At 47.2% G+C, this 18073-nt stretch overlaps 1 protein-coding gene across 1 annotated transcript in view; it reads left to right on the top strand.

The window, feature by feature from the left end:
• Nucleotides 1–11066: 11066 nt before the first annotated feature.
• The window catches only part of IL13RA2 (interleukin 13 receptor, alpha 2), an 11683-nt gene continuing 4676 nt past the window's right edge, over nt 11067–18073 (top strand). The window contains exons 1-4 of the mRNA XM_009581088.1: nt 11067–11151; nt 14686–14837; nt 16955–17108; nt 17575–17695. Of these exons, the coding sequence (XP_009579383.1) occupies nt 11067–11151; nt 14686–14837; nt 16955–17108; nt 17575–17695 (512 nt within the window). The remainder of the gene's footprint in view (nt 11152–14685; nt 14838–16954; nt 17109–17574; nt 17696–18073) is intronic.

Genomic DNA, 18073 nt, shown 5'->3' on the forward strand with positions numbered 1-18073 from the left:
GGCACCGGAGCTTGCAGCAAGCCATTTGCTGCCTGGCTGCCGGGCATTTGCCTGTGACGCTGTTCCTGTGCCGGGATTGCTGCGTTACCAGCAGCCTTGCTGCAAGCTGGCTGGCAGCCAAGCAGGAGTCTGTCAGAAGTTAGCTGGAACCAGTGTATTTCCACAAAACAGTTCAAATTAATCAGAGTTTTCTGATCAAATTGCATCTTGTGGCAGGAAAAAATCCCTCAAACGCTGGTATGGGGCTGTTTACTATATCCCATGTATGTAATATGTGCTTACTTTACTATTTGGGAGGGGATGTTGAACCAGATGCCTGCTGTGGGCAGTGAGCAGTGGTTGTCTTCCCTTCCCTATTTCTTCATGTGCATCCTATACAAAAAACACTTTCAGGCTGGCTGTTCAGATGTAGCTGCTTGAAACTTGCTCTCTAGAAACAGGAACATATGCAGGACTTTTTCTTTCATTTTGCTGTTCCAGTTTTCTTTTTTGAGTGCTAGTAAATGTTTTCGTCTTCCACGTTACCTGGCTCAAAGGAAAATCCTGACGTGTTATGGTAAGCCATAACTATGTGATCAGCATTAAATCTCAGCAACTCACTCTCTGCTGCATTTAGCCAAATGGGGGTGGGAGAATTTGTCTGGTTTATATTATGATTTTATTTTGTGTTTATTTTGAAGCTTAACATAGCTGTTTAGGTGTAATGCAGAATATGGATTTATGCATACCAGCATTTCTATATAAATTTGAAAGAGTTTTCCAGCATTTTTTTCTTTTTTAGTGGTACTGATGTTTGTGTTCTTGAAATAACTCTGGTTGCATCTGCTCAGAGCTTAATGTGATGCTTGAATTGCAGATTTTCAGGCAGGTATGTTTATACTTTTTGTGTGTGTGTGTTTACACCACTGTTGCTTGAACCAATATGTGTCCCATCCCTTGCAAGCCACATTCTGGCTGTTCTGAAATCCTTCCTTCCTAACTTAAGTGTCTTTTCATATTTTCCCTTTTATGGGAGGATTGAAATGCTTTTAATATAATTAACAGTATTTAGGCTTGTCCTAAATCAGCATTGGCTGATAAGAGCTGTCAGCAGATATCATTGAGGGGCTGTCTGTTCCTGGCAAAGCAGTTACTCTGGGTTAATGCTTGCTCTCTTGAGGGAGGTGTCAAATAATTTGCATCTGAAAAGGACAAATCCATTCGCCATTTTTGGGGTGTCTTTTTAAAAAAAAAAAAAAAATGTTCTCGGTTTGTTCACCATCAGGCCAAACTTTGTACCTTTAACAAAACATTTAACAAAGCACCTTTCAACACCAGTGAGATGTTTACGTGAGACATAAAGGCTTGGGCTGCTGTTTGCATTGGTGATCCCTGGCCACCGTATGGCACGTAGAAGGCACAGGAGAGCCGGCCAGCACTGCCGTCCCCTTCAAGGCACCTCAACCTCCAGGAAAACCACCTGCCCCCAGGGCAAATGCTATTTTATATCCCTTGCGGTTGCAGCTCAGGGTTCAAGGACCAGTCTGTGATAATGATCTGGACCATGCCCTTTCTCCTGCATTTGCCAGCTGCCCTGCTCATGCACTGACCCTGTACTCATCCCTCTGGGTCTAGCTGCCAGATCCTGCTCACGGCAGCAGAGGCAGGATCAGGCTCTGACTGCGAAGTGCCTCCAGGACTCACCGGCCGCATTGTTATGGGGGAAGGAGACCACTTCTCCCAGCCAGTCCCCCGGGGCTGCTTCGCTGTCCTGGGCTCCCTGCAGGATGTACTTACCTCGCATGTGCTGGGGACCCACCAGTGATGGAGGGGGTGACAACTGCTCAGCCCCTGGCAGATCCTGCCCTGGCCAGGTCAGCAGCAGTGCTGCATCCCCACTGGAGATGAAGGCAGGAGGAAAAATGAAGTGAGCAGGAATTGCCAGATCCCCTGCCATCCCAGGTTAGGGCATTCAGCTGTACAGAATATCTGTCTTTTACGCTTATTACTCCCACTGCACAGTGATTGTGCCAGAAGGACCTCTGCCAACATCTCTGTAAACTCTCTAGTACAAGATATTGGATAGAATTTAAAGGAGAAGGAAAGGGAAACTTATTTTGCTTGTCTCAAGGGCTAGGAGGCTTGCAGAGGAAAATTCGGTTTTAAAATATGATGCAGAGAGGCAAAAGCTATAAGGTTATTCTTATTTTAAGATGGCCTGAAAGCTGAGATGGACCACTGGCTCCTTTTGCTGTCAGTGCTGGTGCTGGCAGAGGCAGCTGGTCTCTGCACATCAGGCACGCATCCCCATCCATGCTCTCGGGGCCGATCTGCAGTGTGCTGCACTGCTTGCCAGGCTTGTTTTCCCAGTTACCGTGAGAGCACTTCATGTGAAATATTTCTGCTTTCATAACAACTCTTTAGACCTCTTTTTTTATTTGTCTATTTAATTCTGGAGCAACCTGAAGACAAGATTGGAAGTAATTATCACTGTCTTGTGAAACCTGACATGTTAAATTAGGAAGATTAAAACCCACAGGCAGAACACAAATCTACTTTTGGGGGCAAATGCTACTGGGAAAAAAATAGGCACAAGGCAGGGCAGGTGGCTTGTGGGGAGCGGGGTGCTGGTGCGATGCCTGCCAGCAGCATCCTCCTGGAGGGAGGCTGGGCTGAGACCTGGGCATTCGTCACAGGTGAAAGGCTGAGCATGGCCCTGGCAGGGCTCAGCCATCCCAGCAGGAGAGCCCCGAGGATGCGGCAGGGTGAGATTCCCCCACTAGTATTTAGTGCTGAAGTAGCTATTGAAAGCCTAGCTGCTGTCCGTCATGTCACTCTGGTGACAAAGCTGCACTCTCAGGTTTTCAATAGCATGTCAGCAGCCAGCCTGGGAGCTTGTTCTGCTCGCTCCAGTAACTGCAGCTCAAGCTGGGTTCAGGACTGCACAAAACTTAAAACCTGCGCCATTCCAGGTAAACTCATTTTTGCAGCCGGGCTCAAAGCCACATGGTGGGAAGACTTCAGTCTTTCCTAAGACAGCCTCTGAGCTGGCTGGGGGACCTGCATATCCACCTGCGGGAGCTGATGGGTTTGGGGGGAGGAAGCAAATGGAGGTTGTTTTGTACCTCTTAATGAGCAACTACATGGTCACAGCCTGATGCCCAGGAGGCTGTGGACAGGCAGGGGAGGACAGTGTGGATAGGAGCAATTTATCTTTGGATGTTTTCAGGCTCACGGCTCACTCTGATGGGTATGAGGTGTTATTTCTCTCTGTGCTTGCCTGAGGAGTAGAAAGTGTTCCTGGAGCAGCCCTGGGCTTCCCAGCACGGGGACTGCAGCTCCCACCGCCTCCGGGCAGCACAGCTCTGAGTCTGCAGACAGAGGGAAACAGGGGAAACGGCACTTTCCTGGGGACCAGGGATGCACAGATCTTCCCTGTAAACCCTGTATCCCCTGGCAGAGCCTGCCGTAGCCACAGAACCCAGTTGCAGCCAGCGCTTAAGGTGCTGGGACCAGCCAGGTCTGCCAAGAGCAGCCGTGTCGCAGAGCTCTGTCTGCATGCATATGTAGGGTGGCTCTTTGTCCCCCCAGCTCCTGTTGGGAGCTATGTCAGAGCCTTCCTGTTCTGGAGGTAATTTTTAGCTGCTTTTGCATTTCTGGCTGGATGTAATTGTGGCCCATTTATTAGCAGTTGTTGCTCTGCCAGCTTTGTGTCTTCATTTCAGTTCTCCGTGGCCCATTTAGCAGTAGAATTTGGGCTCCAGCGTGCCAGGCTGTGCTCCTCATCCCCTTCCAGCTCACCAGTCCCTAGCATCCCCACAGCCCACCCTGCGCACCCCCGGCCCCTGGAGCCCATCTTCACTGCAGGCTGGTTTCCAGGCGCAGCTACACATGTTGGTCAATGCTGTCTAATTCCACAGCCCGCCTTCTATTTTTTTTCTACAAAAATTTTACATGCCCTGGTGTGCCAGGGTAGAACCTAGTCACCGAGTTGTTTAGTAAAAGCTGCCACTGTGCCACAGTAAGAATGAAACTATTTTCACGGGCTCTGCTAAACCCCCAGCCCAAGCCCTGCGGCATGGGAGGGAGAGTCAGAGCAAGTCCATGTGTGGGCAAAGGGCACATGCACGTTGTGGAAGAAATTGCTCAAGGAGCACAAGAAGACGACTTGGTGCGATGTGAAGACAGGAGCCAGCAGGTTGTGGACTCTTTAGTCAGGGTGTGCTCCCAAGGCAGGAGACATTCTCTGCACAGACACTGTTTCATCAGCAGTTACAGGAAACCGAGATGATCGGGATGAGTAAGGGGTGCCTCTTACCCAGTGTGGAACCTGCGGTGGAGTAAACTGAAAGGCAGAGAGAATGGATGACGTTTGGCTTTTGGCTGGATGGACCTTTCTGGGAACAGAATTGATTACAGAAAGCAAAGATTTCAGCAGTGCCAGCTCCACGATAGCCACCTTGTTGGCTTACATGATACAGGCACATTCAAACAGCTGCTGTCCCTTCTTTGAGATGCCATGTAAGCCAGGATTAGCCCCCAACGGTAGTCATTAGCAAAGAAATAGGGAAAACTGAGATCTCCACTCACCACAAGAATATTGACACTGGGCATTGCTAGAGAGTCTGGATTCCATGATTTCCTGAAGTCCCATGGAAGCTGTGTTTAATTTATCAATGCAAAGAAGGGATTTTTCTTGCAACAACCAGTCTGTCACCACTGCCCCGTGCTCCTCTTCCTAGCACATCTCCTCATGGTGACATCCCCTTTTTGGTGCAATTCATAATGCTGTGCTGGAGGCCACAGGTTTGTTTAGAATCGCTAAGTCTCTTATTCCGGCATCTCAGAAAGAGCTTGTTTAATGCAAGTTGTATAAAAGAGACTGGCTTCCCTGAAACATGAGGCAGTTAAGAGGCTTTTACAAGTCATTGATTTTTCATGCCACTGGCAATTTCAAAACCATCCCTTTAGATCAAATGAAACATGCTGTTCAATACCAAATGGTCTGTTCATAGCTGGAGCCTTTTATTTTTTTATTTTGTTGAATAGGAAGCTACTTCTAAACATGGAGCTAAATTGCAAAGTTGAAAGCTTTTATTCTGAACTATCAGATCCCAATGTTTTAATACAGGAAGGCAACGGATTGTTTGATAGACCCAATTTAGCACAACTGGGATGAATGTATCAAATATATTTTAACAAAAAAGGATTTGACCCATTTTTGGGACTTGGTTCCAGTAATGATCTTTGCCAACCGCTTTGCCATTTGCAATGAGACATTTCGGCAACAATGCTGCTCTTCCTTTATATCCTCAAACAAAAGTGGATTTTTACAGAAGTGCTTTTTAATTTCTGCATGCACCTGCCCAGCGTATCTGCCAGAGGCCAAGGATTCAGCCCAGGAGCTTCTCTGCTCTTTGAAATTTCTCATTCAGCCCGGAGGCACCTTTACAAGTTTGCCTTCCCAGGGCTTTAGCTCTTTTATTAATCTTGCCCCTGTAGAGCAGCTGTGAGGCTCTGGGGCCTGGCCAGGCTCCTGGAGGAAGAGGAAGCTTCTGCGAGATGTTTGTGAGCACATAGTGACTCCAGGACAGGACTCCAGGGACTCCAAAAAATCTCATTTGTGAACAAACTGGACAATTCAGTGGTGCTTCCAAATACAGTTGTAATGCGGAAGGCAGCCATGCGAACAGGAAAAAATCCCTGTGGCTTTGCCTGTTGCTGGGTGCAGGCGTGTCTTGCTGTCGATGCCATGAGGCTCTGAGGACAGGTGGGTGCAGGGCACAGCAGCGGGTGGCTGAGCCCAGCCAGCAGCTATGCCAGCTGCGGTGCTCGGGGACAGCTCGGTGCACAGGGGTTTGCCAGTGCACCCTCCCAGTTGCATGTGGGGCTTGCTGGTGAGCCAGAGCAGGTATATTTTTATTACCTGCTTCCATGAGCTTGTCATCACTTTATGTAGGAGTTTTTTGCAACTTAACCCCATTTGCAGAATAGTTAGTAAGAAGCAAGTTGCCTGCCTGTCCCTGCCCCGAGCTCAAGGCCATGAAGCTCTGGTCCAGCACGTGCAGGGATTTGCCCTGTGTTTCCCACAGCTTGCTAGGGCATTGCTGACAGCTACAGCCGGTAAGATCTGTGGCCTTTCCAGAGGTGTGCCCTGAGCCACCGCTCTCTCTCCCACCCATGGACAGTGCTTCCACTCAGCATCATGGGAACAGGGCACGGATCCTCCCTAGCTTGCCCTCAGCCGGTCTCTTTCTCCAGGACCAGCATGGCGATTGCATTAACACTGGCAGGGGAAGGAACACAGCACGAGCATCAGGTACCAGCACAACGGCACAAGGAGAGGAAAAGAAAAGCTTCTGCAGTTTGCAAAGGGATCTGGTTTGGGCGGGAGGGTGGCAGCTGGATGGTGTCATGGTTTAACCTGGCAGGCAGCCAAATACCACGCAGCCGCTCAATCACTCTCCCCCCCCCCCCTGGGGGGCGGGGGGCAGTGGGACGGGGAGAGAATCGGAAGGGGAAGAGTGAGAAATACTCATGGGTTGAGATAAAGACAGTTTAATAGAACAGAAAAGGGAAAATAATAATGATAATGATAAAATACACAAAATAAGTGATGCACAATGCAATCGCTCACCACCCGCACTGACCGATAACCAAGTAGCGATCGGTACTTCCTGGATCACGCCTACCATTCATATACTGAGCATGACGTCACATGGTATGGAATACCCCATTGGCCAGCTGGGCTGGCTGTCTTGATTATGTTCCCTCCCATCTTGTGTACCTAGCTCAGTCAGTAGGCATGGGAGCTGTCCTTGGACTAGGAGGGCACTTAGCAACAGCTGAAAACATCAGTGTGTTATCAACATTCTCCTCATACTAAATCCAAGACACAGCACTAGGAAGAAATTTAACCCTATCCCAGCTGAAACCAGGACAATGGGCAGGCGCTTTTCAGCACAGAGCTGCACTCGCTGCTCCTCCCTATGTGCTCCAGCCCTGCTGCTGCATCGTGGAGCTCTACTGTTGCAAATCCCGACTATGCTTTTTTCCAACCTAGTTTTCTCAGGAACTGACCCAGTTCTAGCACTCGGGAACTGGCATTCACCCTGCTGGCAAATGTTTCTCATCTGTTTCAAGTTATCTGTCCAGTGTGACTTTTTCTGCTTAATTAGCTTACACAATGAAAATACATGAACTTTAAATCCTAATCTTGCATAACTCTGAAAGCAGGGCCATACATTTACCAGAGCAAGGGACTTTTTTTCCCCATCCTGTGCAGAAAGTAAGAAGGAAACAGCCAGCACTGTGCAATTGCAGTGAAGGGAGAACTCACCCATAACTCCCTCACCCCCAAAATTCACAGGGCGCTCAAGGCAACAGGATTTGTACTACCCATTTCTGCTGCTTTTTGCTTTGGAAAGATGAAAAGCAAGGGGCTGTTCGCCTGTTCAGTGGTCTCCAACCACTGGCAAAGCCTCCACAGCCTTCTGGGGCTGTTTCCCAACCAAATGCCACCACAGAGCCGGACAGTGGTGGGTCATGGGCTTCCTGGTTCCCCACTTCAGAGCTCCCCTTGGGACCCAACAGGACTAACTTGTCTTCCTAGTCCAAGTGCTCTTCCTCACTCTCATCTCTCTTTTCAAAGCTGTGGTCTCACCCAGCACACCGCAGTTGGTGTCTGTTCTGGGAGGTAGTTGCTATAACCAGATGTATGGGATCACTTTTTATCTTTAGCATAGCAAAAGGTAAAAAGGTTCTGAAATTTTGCTTGCGACTGCCTTGAAAGTTCGAAAAGTTCAAAAGTGCGAAGGATGGTCATGCTTTTTCCATTGGCATCTACCTTCACAGCATCTTATTGGAGCCAGAACCAAATAGCTATGACATGATGGGAATGACTTCACACCTGAAAAGTGACCATGTCCCCCCCAGGTCTGCACAGCCAACGCAGCCGGCTGGCAGCACTGCCCTGCCTGAGCGCGTGTCTACCTGCATGTGCACAGTGAAATGGAGAGGATAACTGGCAGGTAGAAAGGGGCCTGATCCTGCCTTTGCTGTTCCAAAACATTCCCATTGAGTCCAACTGGGAAGGAATAACACGTTCATTTGGGCATCAATTCAAACAGCGATACCGTCAGTCTTGTACAGGTGCTTGGAGGGCAGCTTTCTTCCTAACGAGAAGCATTCCTTTGGTTTCTGATGCTGTTTTTCATGTTCTTAGTATGTCTGAACTGTTTCTCAATATGCCTAAATTTGGCCATGGGAAGATCCAGCCTCAGCCACAGCCCTTCGCTTGTCGGGGCACGCGCACCACAGCTCCAGTCTTTCTGAAACATCCTTTATTGTCCCTCCTGGAGAGGAGTTGCTGCAACCAGCTCCCCTTGACTCACACAAGGCAACATGGAGATGACCAACCCATGTATTACTGGTCATGACCTTGGCTGATCCTTTAGCACAGCAACAGGAATCACGAGATGTTTTTTCAGCAAGAGGTACTCAGTACCAGAGCTCTCACCTGGGGCAAACCAGGTGTGGTTGAAGCACCCACTCCTTGCAAAGGGTGCTCCAGGCTGGGGGTGAGGGAGGCCTCGCAGAGTGATGCAGGGAAGGAGGGATGAAGTAAATGGTGACAGGCAAGGCTATACAAGTGTCATGTTAACCAGCTGCGCTGATGTGCCTAGCCCACAGGAGAGGAGCGAGGGGATGGATAATTGTATATATTTCCTGCAGAGCCCTGAGAGGCCGGAGCAACTGGATTGGCTCCGGAGCCAGCAGAGCCAGCAAGCTTGGGGGGAGGCACTGCGGTGGGTCAAACCAGAGCTGGCCCTGGGGGACCACCGGCCGGAGCCACGTGGGCAGAGGTGCTGCGTGGGGCCGTGGCTCCCAGATGCTGGGGACAGCTATGCGCTGCTGCCGCCGCGAGGAGCTTGGGCAGCCTCTGGCAGACAGCCTGCACTGATTATGCCCTTTGGTTTTCATTTCAATGAATCATTTAAACATTTCAAACATACCTTTGACCTACTTGAGCACAGTTATAGCAAAATTAACACAAACACCTCATAAATCCTGGCAATGTCCTCTCTGGTGCTAACTTAGTAAAGCCTCTGATCATGTGGCAAGTGCCATAACATTGCAATTTGGCATCTGATTCCTGAAGAGAACAGATGGGCCTCTTTATCTACGAAATGCAAAGTTTTGAGCAGAGCAGCCGTGAGACTGCTGAGGAGCTCGCCACTCCAGAGGCAGACAGGCTCCCATGCACTTAAAGTTCCAGGTAAGAGCACTTTGCTGATTTTAAATCTTTCTGTGTAAACCTTTGTTTATTTTTACTTCCCTTGTGAAACTATGTGAATCCATTAAAATTAACTGGACTGGAAAAAGCTTCCTCCACTAACATTCATGCACAGTCCTTGGATGCTGTTACTCACTGGCTGTGAGTTATAGCTGCTACTTTTCCCAGCTCTGTAAGCTGGCTCTCCTTATCATTGCATCCTTGTATTGAATTATGAGACCTTTCCGAGGCAGAGGTTTACGCACACAGCCAGGTTTGTACTGACACAAGTTTTATGTTGTGTTTGATACGTTAAGAAGTAGTTCTGGTAATTTTTTCTGACTGGAACTTCTCCATATGTTCTCATTTCACAGTGAAACAGAGAAATTACTGGTATTGCTCATACTTACGTGATGACTTGGGGAGATTTGATATTAATTTAAATTGAAAATTAGCTGTTAAAATTGTTGTGTATTTTTAATTGCTGTCACGTATTGCCAGTACAACATGTCTCGTCCAGCTCCTCTGAGCCACTTCTTCTTCAAATGATGGGGGTTTTGTTAGCCCCAACCCTCAGATTTCCCAAGGTCCCTCTGACTTAAAGCTCTGCCATTCAGCAGACCCCCAATTTCATATTGTCACACAATAGCTGTGGTGCTGAGGAGTAAGCAGCCGTGCCAGAGTATGATCTGGGAGTCCACCTGTTATAGCCAAGGCTGCATGGACAACGTAAAGTGAATTTGTAATCTGAAAGGAGCTCAGTGATGCATTGCATATTCACATAGATGTTGCCATGTTCTTATACAAGCAGAGCTCAAGTAGTGGCCTCAAGCTTTCAGAAAGATTGATGTCTATATACCTATATCTGTATCTAATCTATATGATATGTATCTCTCTCTATCTCCCTATCTCTATCTAATCTATACCGATACCTGCATCTATATGTAACAATTAAAGAATTTTTTTTTTCTTTTTACCTGTAATCCATGTGCTTTCTGGCATAGGGAAGCAGGCTGGGCTGGTATGTCTGTAGGCAGCGATTCCTACACACCTTCAGCATGAAATCCGAAGGAAGGAGAAGCTCCCCCCTGGAAACTCTGCTCCTCTCTCTTCAGTCCCCATCTTCCCTCCAGCAGGCTTGCTCAGGAAGAGAAATTTGTCCTCTTCAAAAATTATCATGACAACTAAGAAGACTTCTTACAAGCATTTCTACCATTTCTTTTTTGCTGGAGGGTGAATTAGAAAGGAAATTCTCTCTCTTTATTTTTTTTTTCTTCTTAGTCACCAAATCCTGAAACAGGAAAACCAAAAGTACTGGTGACAGTTGCATAAGATGGGTCTGTTTATTGGATAAAGCAAGGATCAGGCGTTCTGTTTTGGGTTTTTTTTAATGAAAATGTCATTGGTCTGAGGCGCTTTCTACAGCAGGCAGGTCAGTCGGTCGGCTGCATCATTCTTTCCACAGAAGATGTGCAGCAGATGGCTTGGTGACTGAAGTACAGGCTGACATGCCTTTGGAGAATGTGCTTAGCTAGCCAGAAACTATTTCAAATGAAGACAAAGTCATCCATGTGTTGCCATCCCCAGAAGTTACAAATAAAAGTCCTCTGGGAAATTATTAATCAGACTGGTAAACGAGTAAAAAGGCATTTGTTGTCAGTGCTCACCCTGCAGAGGGAATGCCAGGGCCCCACCGATGTGCTGAAGCCTTTCAACTCTGCTGTATTTCTCCAGCCTCCTTGCACGTGTGCCGCAGGACCGCTTTTCTGACGCCGCACACCTTCCAGCTGAACCCCTGACATCCTACCTCTCAATGGCTCTCCGGCAGCTTTATGCTCTCTCTGTGGCGCTGGCGTGGAGCTGCGTGGTGTCCTCCTCCTCCTCCTCCCACACCGCAGGTAAAGCCCGGCGTGTCGTTTGCGTCACTGCCTAACGCGCGCTTCACGTTAACTCGGGCCCTTTATGAAGTTAGTCCTTCATCAGAAGCTTTTCTTGTGTGTGTGTTACAGCAAGTGGCTGATTTATAACCCTGTAATCAATTGTGTAAATATATCATGTGTTTAGCAGATATTTTTCTGAGTAACTTCAAAAGGAGCAGAAACTGCCTTTGGTGCACAGTGAATATATTGTTTGATACAGAGTTATCAAATATAGATACCACTTGGATACATGAATGCTCCTGACCGTGGTCCCAGCTGGACAGACTGCTAGGTGTAAGAAACACAAAGCTTATTCATAATTGGAGAATAATACTTTCTGCTAAAAAAATACTGCTCTGCAAGCTCTCATCCATGGCAATGGCACTTCAAGCACCCTTTGCTTCAAGCCCTCGAGCACCTCTTTGCTGCACAGCACCCGCCAGCCCTTTTGGCCTCCAGTAGCTGGGACTTTGCATCCAAAAGCTTTCCTTCTTCAGAGAGACAGCAAGTAGGTCTGGCCCTCCCTGCCGCAGCTGGTGCATGGTGGAGAGGTGAAAACTTGGCCAGGAGGGCACTGAGAGGCTCCCTGTCCTGCCAGCCAGCACGTACGGAAAGCTGCCAGCCAACATGCCGCTGCCATGCTGAGCAAAGCGGCATTGCCTTTAAAATGGCCTTCTCAAAACACAAAAGTCGCCTGCACCTCTCTGACCAGCATGGAGAGGTGCAGACATAGAAGATAAGATATGGGGAGCACCTGGCAGGCTGCCATTTTTCCACTGGCAAAATAGGCAGAAAATTGCAAAACCTCCTGCTGCTTGCACCACCTAAGGCACTGCATGGCGTGGGGTGAGGCAGTGGGAGGCAGTGGGGATGAGCAGGCAGTTCGTCATGAAAGCTGCAACGTTTGAGTGAGCGTATACAGCAGCCAGGAGCAGGTGGCCATGAGGGCTGCGGCACATCTAGCCAGCACTCACTGCCATGCAAATCAGGTAGAGAAGTTGTTGGAGTTTTTTTTTCAAGAAACATTCAGGAGCAGCTTTTCTTTAAGACTGGATAATGAAATGGAGTATTTCTAGTTCTGTGTTCTGTATGAATGGTGTGAGTGAGACTGGTTTGTCATGTAATAGTGTTAAAATGAGAAACTGCAAGAGGCAGTGCTGACATTTAAAAAACAATCAAATCCCAGAATGCAAGCCACATCCCAAAAAGAAGCTTTTCCATTCCCTCAGAAATCCAGTCAAAATTTATTTTGCAAGAATTGCTGTTTACAGTTGCAGTTGTTTTGAAAAAATATTACTGCTTTGGTCAAGCTCAGGATGAAAACAAATTTCAGAGCGTTATCATTTCCAGTCAGAAATTCTGGTTTTGACCAATCTAATCCTCTCTTGACAGCTTATCACCAGGCTCATGAAAAGGCTAGTAGCTTTTTGCTTCCCTCTTTGCATAGCTGCAAGGCTCAGCATTTATCCACTCAGGAGGAGCCTCCCGAGTGCAGGAGAGTCTAGCTTGCGGCCCTGCCAACAGATCTCCTTGGCCAGCCTGTTACAGAGATTATGCATGCCAGCCACCATAACAGGGTTTGACTTAGGACATGGCACACTGGCAATGTGGAAGCCCTCCTCACGCTGGCCCTGACGAGCTTTCAGCCTGGGCTGGCCGGTGGGAAGAGCACCCCTTCGCCTTCTCCCCCCTCCCTCCTCGGCACAGCTATAAATGGCCATTCTGGATAAGTCAGTCATTCATTTTGCAGCTCTTCAAGCGCCGTTCCTGCAGACTTGCTGTCCCCCACGCTGATTCTCCCTTTCCTGGAGCCTTTGCACGTTTGCAAAGACCCAGGAGGTGGGTGAGATGCCCTCACCTTGCCCCTGCTCCCACCTCTGATGCTCACCAAGAGCCCAGCTTGAGCACTCTTTGCACAGGCAGAGCTGCCCATGTGCCAGTTTTCCCTCCTCTGCCTGTGCTGGGAAATCTCTGCCTGTCGTCGCATAGCGATATCAGACGCTCGCCTCCTGCGGGAACATGGGGCTGCTGAATACAAGATACTGCACATGCAAGGCCATGCCCCATTGCCCCTGGAGCTGGAGCAAGCCCACCACCACCCTTTGAATCCAGGCTGCATTCATGGGACTCACAGTTGGTGGGAGGGAGAGCGTTTTACTTGTTACACAGAAAATACATAAAATCTAATTTTTCTCCAAATTATTGTAGTCTATTGTTCCTTGCCCCAGCACCTCCCTAAATACATTGCCATGATATCCTACTTTGCCATGTAACGTAACAACAAATCTCCCATGGAGCTTTACATGCTGGGAAAAGTGGGATCTTAAGACTGCTGCCTGTGGTGTGTTTCATTTGGGAGAGTTTCCTTAGAAGAAATTAATCCTCCAACGATGTTCTCTGCACAATTTCCAAGGAGCACATTAAAGTTTGATTTATATCACCATCTTCCACTGAAAGATATTCTCAGGGTCTGCTTTCACAATGGATTTATTAAAAAAATAAAAGGAAAAAATGGTGTAAATCCTGAGGAAGACATGAAAAAGGTGGCAGAGAAGCCAGTGACCTGGAGACCAGACTCAAACAGAGAAGTGGTGGCAATGCTGGACTGACACTGCCAGGACATAGGCTCCAAATCACCGTGAAAAAAGTGTATCATGCAGTGAATATGTAGAAACCCAAATAGATAACCTCACCTCTAGAGAGTGGAGAAAAATTATCTTAGATGTTACAAAAATTGACTTTGTTTGAACTAATAAAACTGAATAGCCTTTGTTGTATGAATGACAGCTCCATACAGATCTGGGCTTTTAGGAAGCATGTCTTACTACGGAATTCATCTATAATATATGCTGATTTATTGACATATGGCAGCACCTTACAATATCTTAATAAAAGCCAGATTGACTGTAAAAGCACATTTTTGTATAGCTGATAGATGTCCAAAATAAGAATGATTTTAACTGTCTGCTTTTCTGCTTCTGTATGTTTTTTGTCTTGGTTTTTCATTAATCTTTAATATACTTAAAAGGAATATTTAAAGCAATATGGGTGATTTGTGTATGTTACCGTTAAAGAATATAAATTTCCCTGACAGCATGCTGTGATCTGTCATCCTATGTGCTGAACACAGTATTTGCAAGGATACTTGTCCTGGCAGTTGGTAAATATCATGAGTTAAAAGTAAGCAAATATAGGACTGGAAAGGTCACCCCAGGACAGTAGTTTTGCTTAAAACATCTTGAAGATGTGGCATTCTTTGTGCCTTTTCAATGGTCCTTGAGTGTTTTCTCTGAGCATCAGCAAAACCTGTTTTTTGGGGGATGGGCAGGAGTAGAGCTTGTGCATGTTTGTTGAGAACAGGCTATTAACTAGCCAGGGCTCGGCCTGGATCAGCAGTGCTTCCCTCCACATCCAGCAGCTGCATTTGTCGTCTTCCCAGATTTCACAATGGTTGTTTGGTTTGTTTCTCTACATCAACACTCTGTTTTACCCCCTGCTTTGTTTTTAATTTAGTTGCTCCCCCACAAGACCTTCACATCACTGATCCTGGACTCTTAGGTTCTCTCGATATAGAGTGGAAACCTCCACCCAATCTACAAACCTTCAATGAATGCACAGTAAAATACAAGTTTGAATACCGCAACGCTGGTGACAGAGACTGGAAGGTAAGACAAAGAACGATTTAATCCTCTGAAATCCAGGCTATTGTTCTGCCTTTAGTTCCTGCATAGGTTTATATTTGCATTTCAAGGAGGAGTGGTACCAAGGCAGTTCCAGCTTTCCATGAAAAATCCAGACTGTTCTAGTGGTTTGAATCTTTTGCCGGGAATGTGTTTTGAAATGTACAGCAGCAGCAGTCAGAGAAGGGATATTTCTGTCAGAGGGTGTGGTGCTTGCTGCCAAAAATAATCCAATAATATCTAGTAGCATTCCTCATTGTAAAAGGCACTACACTTTTTAGAAATTCTTTACGGGGCTTGAACTGAAACTCAGTGTCAACAGATCCTTAGGGATGCAAAGTGGTGAATAAATAAAAGATTAAATTTCATTAATTACCCTAACGTTCTAACATTCCCTTTATCCAGAAGGGTGTTTCTAATTACCATTTACTTTTGTCTTTTAGATATGGTTGCCTCTAAAATTGTCAGTCTTCTCTTGTTGATGTGTAGCAGGGTAATAGCAGGCAGGCACAGTACAGGAAGGGTTGTAGGAATATATTTTGGGAGCGCTTAGAAGATGAAAGCTGCTGCAGGGTTAGGACGGTAAATGGAGTGGGGAGAGGAGAAACCCAGCAGTAGGCTGGTTGGTGCAAGGTACTGAGGAACACATGAAAAATGCGCTGAGGGTGTCCCCCAACAACCCAAAATACAGATTGATGTCCCGAGAGAAAGGGAGATTTTTTTGCACAATCCTAAAGCAAGAGTGCTAGAGAGCTTGCCAGCTCAAGAGACCAGGGAGCGAAAGAAGGGGCAGTCACATTGGATTAGCAGTGCTGTGGACCCCAGCCTCTTGCTGTGAATGGTTTCCGCATGTCCTGGATGAGCTGGTCATCCACTTCATCCGTCCAAGGCAGCAAAGCCAAGGCTGCCAGGCTCTGCTCAGCCACCACGGAAAGGAGTTTTGGCCCATCCCATGGGAGCCTGCAGAGGTGGAAGAGTACGGTGCCTCCCACCCTGTTTCAGTTATGGATTACAATCATGAGGGCATGGAAGGGGGCTCTTCGACCTGACATTGGTCATGATGCATGTCACACTCCCAGCCATGCAGCAGCGTGCAGCTGTGCAGATTCTTCTATGATGATTTTAATTGGCATTGAAAAAGCACAAATGAAAAAAGAATGCAGTTTTAAAAAAACACGTCAGAATTCCCTAAAGCACAAGTAATAAAAGTATCTTATACAAGGCAGATCTAAGAAATAGAAAAACATCACCTTTGGTATCTTGCCAAAACCTTGACCCTAGATAAGGTCACAAAGAAGACTCAGTCTGAAAAAAATCCATGGGACATCAGTGGAAGCAAGAGTCATTGATGTCTGTAGGAAACACATGGCTCAACACTTCTCTTACACTCTGGGACTGCTGATAAAAAGCCTGACTGTAGGCTGTGCCATTGCAGTTCCCGCTGCAGCACACTTACGCATTTTATGGCACGTTACTTCTGTCCTGCTTGGGCTAACGCGACACCTTCTCTCTCTCGCCATTTGGTGTAACGCTTGCCAACTTATTTTTCCCTTGCGTAAAGTAAGGGGAAGTAAGTCTGAGGGAAAAAAAAGAAAAACCTTCAGAGGGGGTGCTCAAAAAGTCCCACAAAGAGCTAAGCCCAGCGGCACGCGGTGGTGAGCCCACGCTGCACTGCCTGGCTGCTGCTCCATCCTTGCAGGGTATGGTTGTGCTTCCCATGGGAACCACCAGTTTCAAGATTTGTTGTTCCTTCTGTTTCTGATTATCTCACTTCACGAACAAGTGCCTTTTATCTGGATCTACGGTAAATCCTCATCAGACCCTCCCCAGTGCTCCTGGCTGGTGGGGATCCCTTGAACCATAGTCTGCTCTGTCTTGTTGTTGCTGGTGTCCTGTGGGGTGGAGGGACTCAAAGCCAGCGAGGCTGGGCAGAGCACAAGAGTGCTGGAGAAGCACTGGGCAGAAGAAGCAGGATGGAAATGTAAAGAAACATTAAAGCACACAAATGAGCCTACTCACAGCTAGAGCGGGAGCAATGGCAGCTAATTCTTCAGTCCACTTAGCAACAAAAGAAGTGCTTATAAAGTCTGTCTTTCAACCAGGTTATTTTTACTAGGAAGCTAAAATTCAGAGTTGGATTTGACCTCAGCAGGACTGCTGAAGTGAAGGTACAGACACTGCTCGAAGGACGGTGTACCGATGACGTGGAGGTGCAAAGTGACTGGATTTATGCTACCTTTCAGGTCCCATTGCAAGGTTAGGAGCAGCCTTCTGTACCTGGTGTGGTTTTGCACTTTGCATGAACTGTTGCATGAACCACTGCTGGCCTGAGGGTTGCTGGATTGATAAGCCATTGCAGGGCTTGTTGAGGTATAAGACACCAGAGCATCTCTGCTTCCACTGTCTGTGGTTGTGGTTACTGGATACCTGGGGCTCATTTCTCTCTGCCCGTACCCCGGCTCTGCTGGGTTGCCCTGCACGAGCTCCACTGCTGAATGAAAAGTTATGCACCTTTGTGCTCAAAGTACAGTGAACTAGCTTTTATAGGAAACAGACCACTTGGCAGCAAAATGATCATCTAGTAACTGTGACTGGCCTTCTTTTCTTTTCCTTTTTTCTCTTTCAACTGCAGCACACGATTGTTTGAAGACGTAAAATGATATTTCTGCTGAGCCTGACTGGTACGTTGCTAAATAGTGGTTATTTCCTTCTCATTTGACAGGAAAACAGGAATCAGAGGTTCAGAATTTTCACTGCATCTATCATGACTGGGAATACCTCAAGTGCACTTGGCAACCAGGTCTCCTCGCTCCTCATGGCGTACATTATGGACTATATTATTGGTATGTATCAGCAAAGTAGAAAAACATCCAGACAGCAATCAAATGAACCTCTCAGGGTACTAAAATGCCATGGTAAATACACTTTTATGACTGTCGATACTATTACATGATCCACCCAGAATGAGCAGAAATAACGCTCCAAGCAACGTGGGCCTGCTGGCAAGGAATTACCAAATCCTTGCTTCCTTCCTGACCTTCTACAGAGAATGCCTTCTCCCTCCCTCCTTTCCCTTTTATTCACTCCACTGTGGAGTGCTTTCTGCATGTTGTCCATCACAAAGCCTTGTGCTTTCCCTTTGCTGAACGTACCTGGATCATTCTGGCTGCACATTTCCCTTGATCACAGCGCATATATCTCTATATGAGAGGATTCAGCAG

The sequence above is a fragment of the Fulmarus glacialis genome, unplaced genomic scaffold (genome assembly GCF_000690835.1).
Source record: "Fulmarus glacialis isolate BGI_N327 unplaced genomic scaffold, ASM69083v1 scaffold10477, whole genome shotgun sequence".
NCBI lineage: Eukaryota > Metazoa > Chordata > Aves > Procellariiformes > Procellariidae > Fulmarus > Fulmarus glacialis.